We start from the raw sequence: 14,691 nt of genomic DNA on the forward strand, positions 1-14,691 counted from the left end.
GTGTAAACCTAGAGAAAAACATCAGGGTTAGTTCAATATGATCAGATACGTGAGAAGCTAACGGTGTTGTTTGTGGGAAGCTGTCATAATTTCCCCTTACAGTTGCATGCTTGGCAAACAGCAGGGGTACAAGTCCCATTGAGGACAAAAAGATCATTTTCAGGTTTTTTTCCACAAAATGGTGAAAGGTTAGTAGTTCTCAAACTGTTTTTTTTCTTCTAATTTTAAGACCTCAGTCAATGATTAACCATTTGAAATTATTTCATATCCAAGTTTTACTACAGCAGAAACTTCATGATACACACCCAGGGTCAGAGGTCATAGCAGGTCCATCACTGAGTTCAGGGGGAAGACGCATGGAGTTGTTACTCTTCATAGACACACAGCTGAATCCTGGAGGTGATGCTCTCTGAGCGTCAACATCTCTGAGTTTAGGGGGTTGAGTCATGGAGTTGTTACTCTTTACAGACACACAGCTGAATCCTGGAGGTGATGCTCTCTGAGCGTCAACATCTCTGAGTTTAGGGGGTTGAGTCATGGAGTTGTTACTCTTCACAGACACACAGCTGAATCCTGAAGACGCTGCTCTCTGAGCGTCAACATCACAGAGTTCAGGGGGAAGACGCATGGAGTTGTTACTCTTCATAGACACACAGCTGAATCCTGGAGACGCTGCTCTCTGAGCGTCAACATCTCTGAGTTTAGGGGGTTGAGTCATGGAGTTGTTACTCTTCACAGACACACAGCTGAATCCTGGAGACGTTGCTCTCTGAGCGTCAACATCTCTGAGTTTAGGGGGTTGAGTCATGGAGTTGTTACTCTTCACAGACACACAGCTGAATCCTGAAGACGCTGCTCTCTGAGCGTCAACATCACAGAGTTCAGGGGGAAGACGCATGGAGTTGTTACTCTTCATAGACACACAGCTGAATCCTGGAGACGCTGCTCTCTGAGCGTCAACATCTCTGAGTTTAGGGGGTTGAGTCATGGAGTTGTTACTCTTCATAGACACACAGCTGAATCCTGGAGATTCAGGAGCTGAAGCCTCCTGATCTTTCTCCTCATATGCACTCATTTTACAGGCTTTTCTTCTTTTCCTGCTAGATGAGACTTGATTTCAGGCCTGTATGTGAAGTCAGAGAACATGCATTATAAACTGATTTTAGATACACTAGAGCAGTGGTTTTCAACCTGTGGTCTGGTGGTATTGCAGGTGGGCTGCCAATTACTATTAAAAGAAATAATATTGTTAATATATGTAAAAATGTCTAAGACCTAACATAATAACATCATTTCATATATATAATTAAATAACAAAAATACATATTAAACTGTAACTTTGCTTCCACTATTCAAGCTCGCTGATTGGTTTAAGAATAAACCACCAATTTATATTTTTGTTGCATATGCTACAGAACAACAAATTCAAACATGCATAAATGGCTGTCAGTGTCTTTCCTCCTGACTGCTTGCTCCGCTGACTATCTACCCGCTGCTGAGCTCTGCCTGGATCTGGTTTTCCCGTTTTGTTGAGCGTGCCAGACAGAGTTATTTTCTGTTCATTGCCAGTTCATTCTAGGGCTGTGCGATTAATAGAAATCGTCATAAAATCACGATTTGAGCGTGCGTGATTTCTAAATGGCTTTATAGCATGGTTTTCCACGGCCCTGACCTCCAGCAGTATGCTATCCGATGATCCAATCAGAATGCAACAAGCCTAGCGCGAGAACAGAACAGACTGGCCATATACCTAACTCCAGGTTCACACACTGTCTGTGATGCGCCTTTTTTCTGAGCCCATGTTAACGGATCAGAGCGTTCACACTGCACATGGTGGCTAGAAATATAAACGTGCGAAAATAATTAATATCTAGCACATGAGCATAGAGAGAATTGTGAGTGCACAGGACGCAGTTTAAGTGAGAGGAGACACGTTTTAAGTGTGCACACTCTGCGTGCAGAGCAGCGTGTATCTGAGCAAGCACGACTGGTTTTGTGACAGAGCAAAGGAAATCTGCTGCGAACAGAGAGTAGGCCTATGTGTGAACCTGTATAATGTATAACAAATCTATTTCAACACCTGAGCCACCGCTACAATTAATGAGCTCTATGAACAATGCATGGAAAAAAAAAAAAAGTCCCTGGACACGGATCTAGAAATTTTGTTACACCTTTACTATAGTGATTATTTTGACTTATGTCTGTTCTAGAGATGTTACAATTTTTAGATAAAGCTCTAATTGGTTTCTTTTGGAAATATGTTTTAAATGCATCCTGAATGCATTTATGACTGTAAAGCATATCTGTGTGTCAAAATTGTGATTAAAATCAAAATAGCAAAAATTATCAAAGAAATCGCGATAGTTTTTTTTTTTTTTTTTTGTCCATATCGCACAGCCCTAGTTCATTCAATAAATAAAGTTAACAATCTAGCTTCTGAGTACTAAGTTATTAACCCAACAATAGTGTGGTCAGTTAATGTTTTTGCAGTGGGCCGCGCAAACATATGTGTTTGGTTGTGTGGGCTGCGAGCTGAAAAAGGTTGGGAACCACTGCACTAGAGTATGTTAAAATTTTATTCTTGAGTTTTACTTATTAACATTTATCTTAACCATTTTCAGGATTATTGGAAATAATTGTAATAGTCCACATAGAACTCTGCAGGTCTCTTCACATAAGAGAAACTATTTCACAGCATTGCTCTGCGTAAAATTTGAATATAAGTGAATATACAAATTCACTCTTTGCCAGTAGGTGGCGGTGGTAAAACAGCCGAATTATAGTCGTTACATAAAGAACAAACTGACTACGTTATTACAGGCATTATAAAGATCTAATATGAAAAGAAAATGCCATCAAAACTTTCCTGGCCAAAGTGTGAGTTCACAAGTATGAATTAAACACACACACAAAAAATATATATTCAAGCTACCTCTTGGCAAATTGGCTTAAATGTGGGCTATTTAGTGATTATGTTTTTATTTTAGCTTCCGCTAACTGTCATACGGTACACACATTCATGAGAGAGTGGTGTCCGGCGGATGACGTAGGATGTATGCAAACGTGGTGATGACAAACGCAAAAGTGACGAACGTGGAAGTGCAGAGAAGAGATCGAAAAAAAAAACACCAGTCATGAATTAGTAGTACAAAACAAGGATTTGTAAAGAAAAATGTCTGAGGATTTCGATATAAGCCAAGAGGACACTGGTTTTCCTTTGCTGACAAACAAAACTAGTTTTTTCACGAGACTAAAAATATATGCATATTTTAAATATGCATATTTTTCTCACACAAAAGCATCAGTTCACTTCAGAAGGCCTTTATTAACCCCACAGAGCCGTGTGGACGTATTTTATAATGGAGGGGATCAATTTTTTTTTTACTTCAAATTTTGGGCTACCATCCACTCCGGGGCTGTCACGCTGTTTTATCATTAAAGTTTTATTTAAATATTCGTCGGTTCCCGCCTCCTTCTTCCTACTAAAGAACTGCATTATTACACTGGTCCCGAAACTCGGAACGATCCGCGGTGCCATCGAGCAGGCGAGGGAGTCTTCCGCCCTGGACGCTCGAGGCAGTGGGCCGGTCGTCTGTCCCCCCGGCAACTCACTCCAGCCCACCTCCTCGAGCGTCCAAGGCGACAGACTGCTCTCCCCTGCTCGATGGCACCGCGGATTCACCACAGCGGCGAGGGATCAACGGCAGCGCGTCCCTCCTTCCTCCCGGGTTCGGCACCAGTGTAACGCATAATGCCACGCAAAACCAAAACCAAAACACAAAACCAAACCCAGGCCTGGGCCGCTCTCGTCCTTCACCGTCGTTCTCACGGCTCTCAGACCTGCCCCACTCGTCACAACTGATAACATAATAAATGGACATCAGAGAACAGTTCAAAGTAAAAATGGCCCCGTGTATCAGCCTAAATCTTCATACTGACATATGATATCTACGCATATGAATTCGCACTGTGTGACGTTACATAAAACTCATTTTCCGGTTCCTTTCACGCAGCAGGGGATCATAGAAAATGATGTTGTCCTTTGAGTGTATGTTTGTTTATAGAATAAGGTTGTCACTGCTGCAAACTCCTAAATATACAAATAATTATTCGAAAAATATAATTGATGCGCAGCTAGGCCTCTCCCCAGTGTAGTCCCGTGGGCTTCAGGCCTCTAAAGCCCGTGTTTTAATGCACCTCTGCATGTACCTTATGTGACGTGTGTTTAGGCGAAAACGATATTGATATTACAGCTATTAAACATTATAACCAACTTACCGTGACATGTGAAGGTATTTTCTGGTTTTGAATCCTGCGAGATGGCGTCTAGTCCTCCGATATGAAAACGAGATGGCGTCTAGTCCTCCGAAAACTTTTACTTTCACTTTGACCTTCTTCTTCTGGTGCTGTTTAATGGCGCTTTACAAGGCAACTGAAGAATTACTGCCTTCGACTGGACTGGAGTGTGAAACAGCAACAGGATAGAAGGAGAACACATTGGACTGTCCCACATCACAGTTAAACCTCTCTCAATCTCTTAATAAACCCCTATATTTCCTTAAATAAATGGAAAGATTTATTAATACTGCAACATTTAGTAATATTCTCAGCTGTTTATACACTGAACAAAATGATATATTTTTTTTAAGGTTAGTGGCTGCAAACAATTTATTTTGGCTACATTTAATAAAATAAAGAAATAAATAATACACTCCGAGAAGCAGTATTTATACTAACGTTTCTGTTCCTGTGTTCCTCTGATATTATTACCACTCCGAAACCGGGTTCAGGTGGAATAAATACCGGTTAATACGTTATGTTATTAGCATTTTATTAGCCCTATTACTTTCCAAAATAATGAAGGACAAAATACCTGTAGTCTTAAGCAAAATGTTTACAAACATTATAAAAACAGTCCATAAATAGAAAGTAATTCGCACAAGAGTGGTATGGATTTTTAATGTTGACCTGGTCAAATTATTCAACATAATTCATTCAAGGAGAAAATTGAGATAAAATGTCATTTTAGAGAAATTAATTATGTGTGTCAAGCCATCCCTCCTTCTCTAAATACAATTAGCCTAATACAAAACACCCTTACATATTCACATGTATCTGTTAAACAGCCTGAGTTGAAGATTGGAGAAGTATGGACTATATTGGTTACATGTTTAATGTGAGAACAAAGTAAGGAATGTTTTAAAATTGAAGTTATTTTCAGATTTCAAAACACCCTCAAAAATAAAACATTTCGAAAATTAAATATTTAAAAGCAAATCCTGTTAATGGCCAATTCCACCCAAATTAAATTCGATCAGTTTAAGATTATTAATGACGCCGAGATTTGATGCAAAAGATTTAGTTTTGAGGTAGATCTTTGTGCTTTTTGTTTAGAAGAGCCTCAAACCACTGAACATTAATTTTTTCTTTGTCCAGTCACATTGCAGTTCTGTCAGGATCTTTACAGCTGGCTAAACATTGATATACACATCTTCCATCACTAAATTTGTTTCAGGTTTTGGTTTATGCACGAAAAAGATGCCATTGATGACGCTAAACATTAATACAATGTGTAAATATCATCTGCCCAAACGTGGAACAACAGATTGACGATATAAATAACGATTGACAACTTGACTTTATATTGGATGGAGATGTAATTGGAAGGGTTTATTTTTCATATTCATGTTGTTGTTTCCTTGCATGAGTTTGTAAATTGATATGGCTCAAAAAAAAAAAAAAAAAAAAAAAAGCTTTTTGACCGCAAGCGGGTTCACATAGCTATGAATTAGTGGAGAGAAATACAACAGCAGCCTATTTTCCGTATCCTCCCTAAATTGCATCATCTGTTATTGTTATCTGTTATAAGGTTAGCTGTACATTACATCTTTGTCATATCAGACATCTGCCTAACAGAGGGTATTCTTTACTACCCCTGGTTTGTGAAACTTGTTTTCTGAAATGGGCACCTGGTACAAGCCATTTGTGAAGGCAAAGGAAATCAGAAAGGTTTTCCACACCAAACATCTGAAGCATGCAGCAACCATGGTATTTTGACTTGGCACTAAAAACACAAGTTTTAACATTCCTTTAGACCCTTACAGAAGCATTGTAGACTCCCATTAAAAACTTAAACAACAAAGTTGCTAACACCTTTTGGATGACACCAGTAGGGAGTTTACTGCTGAGAGTTTTATGCAATGAAATCCTACATGAACTTGATTGGCTGGAGTTGGCAGTTCTCCAGGGTAATGAAGGCAAAGTGTACACAATGAGGAGGCGGAGACATCATGTGGTTACTAAACACTGCAGGTTTTTTTTTTAATTTCAATGATCTACACAAGGATGGTCAAGATGAGACCATCCCTTAAATCCTACAGTCCAACCAGGTTTTTCTCAAAAAAGGAAACCAAAAATAAAACAAAGTAGGTAAAAAACACGAACATTTTAAAAGGAGAACGAAGCTGATGCACAAATTTAAATCACTTCTGAAGACACGAGTGTAAAACATCTGGCATGTTCAATGCTATTACAACGATGACCCCTCTCCCGTGTCAGAACATGGGGGGAACGCAGCTCGACACCACACGTTTAGCTGGTATCCATCTGTTTGAGAAACAAGGAAAAAAAATATTACCACCAGCTTTTATAAACACAAATTGAGATTGTAGAAGAATCTCTGAATGAGTTTACACACCCTGGCGTTATAGGCATCTAGCTGGGCGTCCAGTTCTTCGGCAGAGAGCTGCTGTTTGCTGCCACCGCCGCCTCCTCGACCCCCTCGCCCCCGACCTCTGGCTCCTCCTCCACCACCACCACGTCCCCCGCGACCTCTCGGTGCACCAAAGCCCCCAATTCTGTTTCGGTTCATGCCACCACCTCCACGATTTAGACTGTAACGAAAAACACAACTTCAGTCACACCAAACATTACAAAAAACCCCCAACCAAACTAAACCCATTCATCCTTACCCCTGCATTGGAGTCCGCCTCTGTGCGTCGATCTGTGAGGTAACAAGCTGAATGTTCATTGGACGACCTGAAAGAGAGAGTTTACAGGAATGATAAATGCTGCCAGACCAATTCAACGGGCTTCCCAGAGACTTTCTGAATTTGAGGGGGTCTTAAAGCAGAGGAAAAGCTTGTAAGGACGCACACATACCATCAAGGGGGACACCGTTGTACTGCTTCATGGCTTTCAGAGCGTCTGCTTTCCTCTCAAAGTGAACGTCTGCAGTGCCGAGGCTGCGTCCCGACCGATCGTAATGTACTGCTGCTTTCTTCAAAGTGCCAAATTCAGCGAACAGTTCCTGCAGCACAAACCATACCTTCAGATACAGAATCCTTCAGACACTCGAAACAGTGGTTCCCAATCCTGCGCCTGGAGAAGCCCCAACACTGCACGTTTCAGGTGTCTCCGTATTCAAACACGCCTGATTCCATTAATCAGTTCAGTGAACGTGTAAGAAAAGAGGGACACCAAAATTTGGGAACCACTGATTTAAAGGGATAATTCAACCACAGATAAAAGTTGTCATTAATTACTCACCTTCATATTGTTCCACACCCAAAAGTACATCTTCAGAACACAAATTAAGATTTGTGATGGATCTTGATGGAGCTCTCTGACCCTTCACAGTCAAGTTTAACTGTAAAGTTTCAAGACCCAGAAACTTAGCAAAGACATCAGCGGCTCAACTTTTGCAAAGCTACGAGAACAAGAACGTGGTTTATTCAAAGCACTCTTTCCCCAGGACGTAATCAGCTTTATGTTCAGCACGCATGCTTCCTCATGGACATTTATAACAACGGATTACATTCTGGAGAAAGTGCACATCGTGGTACCCTCCAAAATGGCAGAACACATTATCTCGGGGTAAATTACTGTTGAATAAATTAATTTTGTATTTTCATAGACTCACAAAACTGAAGTTGGGCCATTGAGGTCACATGGACCATTTTTCCGATTTCCTTGCTATGTATCTGGGTACAATTCAGTTACATTTCTGAATATGAGGTGTCAGAAAACTCTTGTATTTTATTCAAAAAAGAAAAAAAAAATATATATATATATATATATATATATATATATATATATATATATATATATCTTAATGTGTTTTCTGAAGACGAACAAAAAGTCTTATGGATTCAGAACAACATGAAGGTGAGTAATGACCGAATTTCCATTTTCGGTTGAACCATCCCTTTAAAGACTTTAACGCAGAAGTTAGTGAAGCCAACCTGAATATCTGCGTCGGAGACGCCGAAGTCGAGATTGGACACGAGGAGCTTTCCTCCGGTTTCCACACCGCCGGCTGCACCCCCGCCTCCACCGCCAGCGCTCACACTGTAGCCGTTGTCGAACAGGTCATGCTGCCACTTGTCTGGGAGCTGCTTGGGCTGCAACAGATGAGAGAGAACGCACCTGCTGACTTCGGGTCCCCAGTCTGTCACTGACAGTCCACTCGGCTGGGTGTTGGGGCAAGCAGGGGGCTCCGCTTCAACAAGGCCAGGGGCACCCAGTGCGCTCACTGTGATCCAGCAATCCCTGCCCACCCCATCACGACACACAAGTAAACCAATGCAGGACACAGCTGGCAGCACATGTACAGAGTGGTGCGATTGTGTTCCCTAACTTAACTGGATGTGCAAATCACTAGACCTCAGCAGAGGCAAGGTTAACCCTCTGGTCATTTTATGGGTTTACATTGTTGTTTTTTTGTTTTTTTTTTCACAATTGGAATGATCCAAAACTTGACTTGGTGACTTGTGTGCAAATTGCTACAAGGATAAAAGTGGGCATAAGCCAAACGGTCTCAAGTCAAAACATTATCATAGTAAAAGTGACTTGCACAGGAAACTTGTAAATACAGAAAATGAAAACTTGAGGGAGTGTCAACCCCGATTAACTAGTCTTTGATCAAGGTCTAAAACACAAAGCAACTACCAAATACACAACCCTATTTTTTATATATAGATTCCAAATACATTTGCACCATTTTATAATTTTGAAACTAACAGAAATTATCTAATTTATATAAAGCATTGCTAGTTTAAAAAAATATTCTTTATGAAGTACGATCAAGACAATAAACTGATAGAAAACAGTACAGAAAGTTCCCCTTAATGTATCCTATCGATTTTGACTGCTAAAAATTTTAAGTTAAGAAAACCAAGGGGTTAATTCATAAGACTACACATGCATTACGCGTATAAATGCCTAAATAACCAGTAACAGGAGTAGGGTTAATAACAAGTGAACTCAAATGTAGCCTGTTGTAGTAAACAGCACTGTATTCCCTCAGAAGCTGCCCACCCTCGTTGGTAGAAAGCTAATTAGCCACCAGAAACCCCAGAGTCTCTTGCCGTTCACTCCAATGAATCCCAGCAGGCCTCCAGGAGCTGGAGAGGGGTGTTCCGCTGCTCTCCGGTGAGAAGGAGCACGGCAAAGTCCAAAAATGGTGGGCAAAACGAGGCCATCACAGTGTCCAAGCCTGGCATCTGAAGCGGAGCGTCCATTTTGACGCGTTACATAAACACTGGCCTCACTGAACTCTAACTAGACGTTATCAGCAAGGGGATTCTCCATAATCGATGGACAGAGGTGGCCATAGTTCGTTTATCCTGTGCGGCTCCAACACTACATCAATATTTCTGCGCTCAAGGATATTTGGAGACCGCGAAACCCCTCCCAAACAAAAGCGGAGCTCCAGCGCAGGACGAAGGGCCTCCTAAAGCAGGGCTTCAGCTCACACACACTAGCTCAGACTCTTCAGAAGCACGAGACGCAGCCCGCGTGGGGACGTGCGCTGGACGGCGTCGAACACAAAGACAGCTCGGGCTCAATGAAAGGAACAGCCGTCTCCAAGATGGCGTCGACGGCCGCAAGACAGCAGGAGATCCACGCGCTGCTCCAGACGCGCGTTGCTTGACGCGCTCACGGATGGCAAGACAAAGGGTTTAGGGAGAGAACACATTAAGCACAATACATATCTAAAGAGATACACTCCCAGAGAAGCTCCAGGGACCAGCTAGCCGCCATGTTTTCTGGCAGCCTAGAAAGATTAAACCGGGCTTCACCCGGGCGTGCGGATCAAAGCCCGTGATTTTCTCCACTTTCTCCTACCCTGCTGTACGGCGTGGGTCTGCTTCTTCCGCGGCTCAGGCCCTGGCGGCTCCTCATGGGGCCCGATCCGCCGCCGCGGCCTCCGAAGCCTCCGCCGGTGTTTCCGAGGCGCCCTCCGGCGCCAGCACCGCGGCCTCCTCTCCCGCCGCCGCGCCCGCCGCCTCCGCGCTGACGGTTCTGCTTGATGATGTCGTCTAAGGACATATCCATCTTGTCTGCCATAGTCTGACCTGGGTTAACGCTAAACACTGCCGTTAACTAAAAACAAACCCCGCTCGTGTGAAGCGCTACACTGTCCCTGAACCACCGTTCACTCACAGAAGCGGAAGCGACGAGCCCCCGCCCGCGACGATCTTATAGCGTCATGACACGGACGCTTCCGGTCTGTACAAATGTTCTTCAAAACATTTTATTTAGGAATGCTTTGTAATATACAGAGGCGGGCAGTAGTGAAGCACCTGTTTTTTCTTTCTCTCTGCTGTAAAAATAGTTTCAAGTGTCTGTACTTCATCAGTGTTTTTCGTTTGAAAACGTTTCCTTCACAACATTTCAAATCATACTGTACTACATACTTAAATATGATTTAATACTTAATTGCATTCGAAATCTAGTACTTTCTTACTTTTAATCGAGTATAAGAAAGTAATACATTTTAATTAAAGGTAAAAAAAAAAAAGGAATGTAGTGAAGTAAAAGTTCTCCAAAGTTTCTTTGATAAAATACAGATACTTTTGAAATTTACTTATTTTACTTATCAATTCGATCAAGTCCATTGAAATTTGCTCTATTTGCAAATTATATTTTAAGTGATCTTTTTGATACTTTTTATATATTTTTTGGTCTTTATTTTTTTTTACCTTTTTGTGACCCCGGACCACAAAATCAGTTAAGGGTAAATTTGTTTGAAACTGAGATTAATATATTCTCTGAATAAATAAGATTTTCAATTGACTTGACAAAATTTGCTTGAGATTTTTTTTTTTGAAAATCTGGAATCTGAGGGGGGCAAAAAAACAACAAAATATTCAAAAAAATAAAATCAACTTTAAAGTTGTCCAAATATAGCTTTTAAAAATGCATATTACTAATCAAAAATTAAGTTTCTATATATTTACAATAGGACATTTACACACACAGGTTCTTCTCTTCTCTCTCTCGCTTTCTCAGTTCTTCCCGAAATGGATAAGAATCAAAATATAATGGAGTCACCACAGATTATCGGTTACCAAAATCTAGGTCCTGTCTTGAATCAGTTTATATGCAGATTGCAGATACTAAACTGGATTAATGAAAAGTGGAATTAAAACAGGGTTTCATTTCAGACTTTCCCAGTCCTGTATCATCACATTCATCCCTGAAACGCTGATTAAAATCTAAAACCATCAACTCAGACAGATGGTTTGTTACTGCTACTGTTATTCTACAGTGTGTTTGCTTAGACATAGATTTGGATAAGGCTGTGATTTCACAATGTGTCATGAGGATTTCCAGAAAAGCTGCATTTCAGCACACAGGTGAGCTCGAAGTCAACAGACAGACTCCATGATAAATAGACTGCAGAGAGGCTGAGATAACAGAAAAGCAATCTTTATTTTAAAGGCTGGGTTTGAAGGATGTGGGAAAGTTTATTTGGGTATCAATTCATAATTAAAAATGGAGGTGTGTTTACTAAAAATATCTGCCGAGCCAATCAGACAAAACTCACTAAACTCTTCTTTGAATCAGTGGATCTATGAAACGAACTGAACAGTCAGTCGACTCGCTCCCCGTCGGGGGATCAACACGTTTCCAAAAAGAAGGGGTATTCCAGGACCGCGTCCCGTTTTGAGAACGTTTGTGAAGAGTCATGTCCAACAGTTTAAGCATCACTGTTCTTTGCCTTTCTCAATTGTCATTTCCACATCAAAAATAATAATAATAATAATAATAATATACGGAGGAAAATTTAAACCCAAGGAGTGAGAAAAAAAAAAACAACAACCCTGAAACAGGTCTTTGTTAATTGAAAAATAATCAAACAAAACAAAACATGACAAACAGGGAATGGCCGCTCTTGTGTAAAATGTAACGCATAAATATCTGTCAGCCTGTCAAGTCCAGACCACAGGTCCAAGAGGCAGAGAAAAGAGAAGCTTTCTGGACTAAGGTGACCGAATCTCCCAGCGTGTGGATCTTTGTCGGCCGACAGGAGACTGATAGAGTAAAAAGGTCCCAAATGTAAAAGGGAGGACAAAACCTGCTGGATCAGAACGAGAGGGAGCGGTTTAAGACTTCTTGGAGTCTTGTGTGTTCCGCTTCTTAAGGTCACTCAAGTCCACTGGTATAAAAGCTGAAAGAGACAAGAGACCAAACACAGCAGCAAACCGATTAAAAAATATATGGCATGAACTTTGTCCACATAAATACGTACATACAATAAAACCTTTTACACTGAGCAATCTTTTACATAAAGCTAAACTTACAGTGTAGGTTGGGATTTGGGTTTTTCTCCACATACTCCTGTGGGCCACGATCATTACGTTCACTATTTTGTGGAGATTTAATGTCTCTCAGAACACAGAGCCAAGCTGGAAAGAAAACACAAAAGCATTACAACACCGCTAATGTCTTCCTACACTTTTTGACCGATACATTTACATTATGTACATAATTATGGAATAAGGATAATGATTATTTCTAGCCAATTAAGTATTTTAAAAGCAGAGCATCACTATAACAAAAAGACATATATACAAAAAGCGTGGAATGTGATACATTTCTGTGATGTTCTCATGCGTGGGAACCACATTTTTGGTGCTCAGCTTAAAAGGGGCGTCTGGTGTCTTACTGTCATGGATGAAGCGCACATTTTCTTCATGTGCTGGTGTGAAAGGCTCTCCTGCATTCGTTGGTGATCGAGGGCTGGAGTTCCTCTTGTACGTGTGCATTCTAGGGGTAGAGGAGCTGGAGAAGACACGGAGTTAAATATTTGCCTTTTATAGTACTGGGACCTTTCAATACGGAGCCTTGTTGTAGTTTTGGGGGATGTCAAAAGCTGTGATGGTTAGATACATTTTCATAGTTTAAAAAAAATGGGAGACTGCAGCAAAAAAAAAAAAAAAAAAAGTTTGCCTTCCCATTTGCTCCCAAATAAAAATAAACAAAATAAAATGCCAACATTTTTCAAAAGAGGCAAGGCAGAAGAGAGATATCACAATTACTATTGAAATGTTTTTGAAATAAATAAAAAAAAAAGTGCTCAATAAATCTAAATACAGTAAAACATCAATATTCTGATCAATTTTCAATATTTTTACGAACTATTAACATGTTAAAATATATTTCTGTGATGATGAAGCTGAATTTACAGAAAGATAAAGAGAGATGGATGGATGGATAGATAGATAATCACAATCCGTGTAAAGGATCCAATGTTTATCACTCAAGTCTTGTGTTTTTTAACAGTGGATTTACTTTAAGATTAAAACACTTTCTCTGATTAGAAGACTTTACCTGGTCATTCTGTTCTAGTCTCTGGCCTCACAATCTCAGTATGAGGCTCGACAGGATGGGTTGTATGTCTTCAGTGTGTTTTCTGAAGGGAAAGATGGAAGTAATTCAGACAAAAGACACTAATTGTCATTCGATTGTATTTGAATATAAGGTCCAGACAGCAAAACCGAGAAGGAAATCATTGGTGCACAGTTTATTAGCGGACATGACCGACTCAATCTGAGATCAGAAATCAAGCACCATCAATGATTGATTTGAACTGATTTGTGCTAACGTTATGTTCATCTGTGCATAAGGCTAGCCAGAGACATTAAATGCGCCATCTCAATCACAAGCGAGAGGACATGATTTAATTTAACGTCAAGGAAGGTAATTCAGTCACTCGGTGTTTGTTATTGTTTATGAAGTGCTAGCAGCTAGTCGGTTAGCATTGTGTTCATAGTGAGAAACTGATGCTGACTTCACAAGCAATCTGAGCATAAACGTAGCGAACGCGTCGCGAAACATTCAGAGTAACGGGCACACAGAGGAAAGGGCGTAAATAAGCTTTTTCAAACCTGACTGTTTGTTTCTGTTTCTTCGGCTACTATGTCTGTATTCAGGCCTGAATCGGCCGAAACGTTGCTAATGCCAACCAATTATTTCCGGTTCAGCCGAAGAAGCCGAGAGAGGCGCGCATGCGCGGACAGAGCCAGCCGACGTGCTGTTCAATGAGATTTCATAAAACTAAACTTTACAAACATGAATTACGAAAAAAAAAAAAAAAACACGAATTGCGATTTTTCATTTTTGAAGTCAGTTTGATTTACAATATGGATTGAGTCTCCTTTTACTTAGAAGACTATTAGATATAGTCATAATATATCTGACCACTTAAAAGTGCAGCATAGCTGTTCATTTTTAGGATTCGCTAACTTACTATTCTGCAAAACTCAACCACACCAATCAACCAACCCGATCATATCAAACCTGAATATTTAAATTATCAGGCAGCGTTTCTGATTGGCTGTAAAACGCAGGACTGTCACGTATTATTTATATTTATATTTAGGCTAGGGAACACAATTCGTT

The 14,691-nt window shown here is 40.6% G+C and overlaps 3 protein-coding genes across 16 annotated transcripts in view; all 3 read right to left on the minus strand.

Moving 5' to 3' along the window:
- Positions 1 to 4,420, minus strand: part of LOC127953113 (NACHT, LRR and PYD domains-containing protein 12-like) — a 38,122-nt gene extending 33,702 nt beyond the window's left edge. For 7 of the 14 annotated variants that reach the window (XM_052552017.1, XM_052552011.1, XM_052552020.1 and 4 more), the window contains exons 1-3: positions 4,279 to 4,420; positions 516 to 1,123; positions 306 to 335 (exon numbers count right to left, since the gene is read on the minus strand). In XM_052552017.1, coding sequence (XP_052407977.1) covers positions 306 to 335; positions 516 to 1,075 — 590 coding nt within the window. In that variant the 5' untranslated portion in view covers positions 1,076 to 1,123; positions 4,279 to 4,420. Of the gene's footprint in view, positions 1 to 305; positions 490 to 515; positions 1,124 to 4,278 lie in introns of those variants that run through there. The other 7 variants (XM_052552014.1, XM_052552012.1, XM_052552018.1 and 4 more) reach the window with 7 other exon arrangements.
- Positions 4,421 to 6,291: 1,871 nt separating this feature from the next.
- alyref (Aly/REF export factor) lies at positions 6,292 to 10,464 on the minus strand. Its single transcript, XM_052552142.1, has 6 exons — positions 10,129 to 10,464; positions 8,244 to 8,402; positions 7,162 to 7,309; positions 6,972 to 7,038; positions 6,698 to 6,893; positions 6,292 to 6,606 (listed from the first exon to the last, which is right to left on the minus strand). The coding sequence occupies exons 1-6, from the start codon at positions 10,348 to 10,350 to the stop codon at positions 6,592 to 6,594; spliced, it is 807 nt and encodes a 268-aa protein (XP_052408102.1). The 5' UTR covers positions 10,351 to 10,464; the 3' UTR covers positions 6,292 to 6,591.
- Positions 10,465 to 11,699: 1,235 nt separating this feature from the next.
- Positions 11,700 to 14,328, minus strand: mcrip1 (MAPK regulated corepressor interacting protein 1). The gene is made up of 5 exons (XM_052552157.1): positions 14,178 to 14,328; positions 13,621 to 13,702; positions 12,956 to 13,071; positions 12,591 to 12,695; positions 11,700 to 12,457 (listed from the first exon to the last, which is right to left on the minus strand). Exons 2-5 carry the CDS (start codon positions 13,626 to 13,628, stop codon positions 12,393 to 12,395), a joined length of 294 nt encoding a protein of 97 aa, XP_052408117.1. The 5' UTR covers positions 13,629 to 13,702; positions 14,178 to 14,328; the 3' UTR covers positions 11,700 to 12,392.
- Between the last annotated feature and the right edge of the window lie 363 nt (positions 14,329 to 14,691).

The sequence above is a fragment of the Carassius gibelio genome, chromosome B3 (genome assembly GCF_023724105.1).
Source record: "Carassius gibelio isolate Cgi1373 ecotype wild population from Czech Republic chromosome B3, carGib1.2-hapl.c, whole genome shotgun sequence".
NCBI lineage: Eukaryota > Metazoa > Chordata > Actinopteri > Cypriniformes > Cyprinidae > Carassius > Carassius gibelio.

What these genes read in the sequence shown, in the direction of transcription:
- alyref (XM_052552142.1), bottom strand. Translation starts at nt 10,350, where the DNA reads ATGGCAGACAAGATGGATATGTCCTTAGACGACATCATCAAGCAGAAC. An exon ending in TCTCCGACGCAGATATTCAG is followed by an intron (nt 7,310 to 8,243) that starts GTTGGCTTCACT and finishes TTTGTGCTGCAG; the next exon opens with GAACTGTTCGCTGAATTTGG. An exon ending in CAACGGTGTCCCCCTTGATG is followed by an intron (nt 7,039 to 7,161) that starts GTATGTGTGCGT and finishes TCTCTCTTTCAG; the next exon opens with GTCGTCCAATGAACATTCAG.
- mcrip1 (XM_052552157.1), bottom strand. An exon ending in TGTGCGCTTCATCCATGACA is followed by an intron (nt 12,696 to 12,955) that starts GTAAGACACCAG and finishes TTTTCTTTCCAG; the next exon opens with CTTGGCTCTGTGTTCTGAGA. An exon ending in CCCAAATCCCAACCTACACT is followed by an intron (nt 12,458 to 12,590) that starts GTAAGTTTAGCT and finishes TGTCTCTTTCAG; the next exon opens with CTTTTATACCAGTGGACTTG.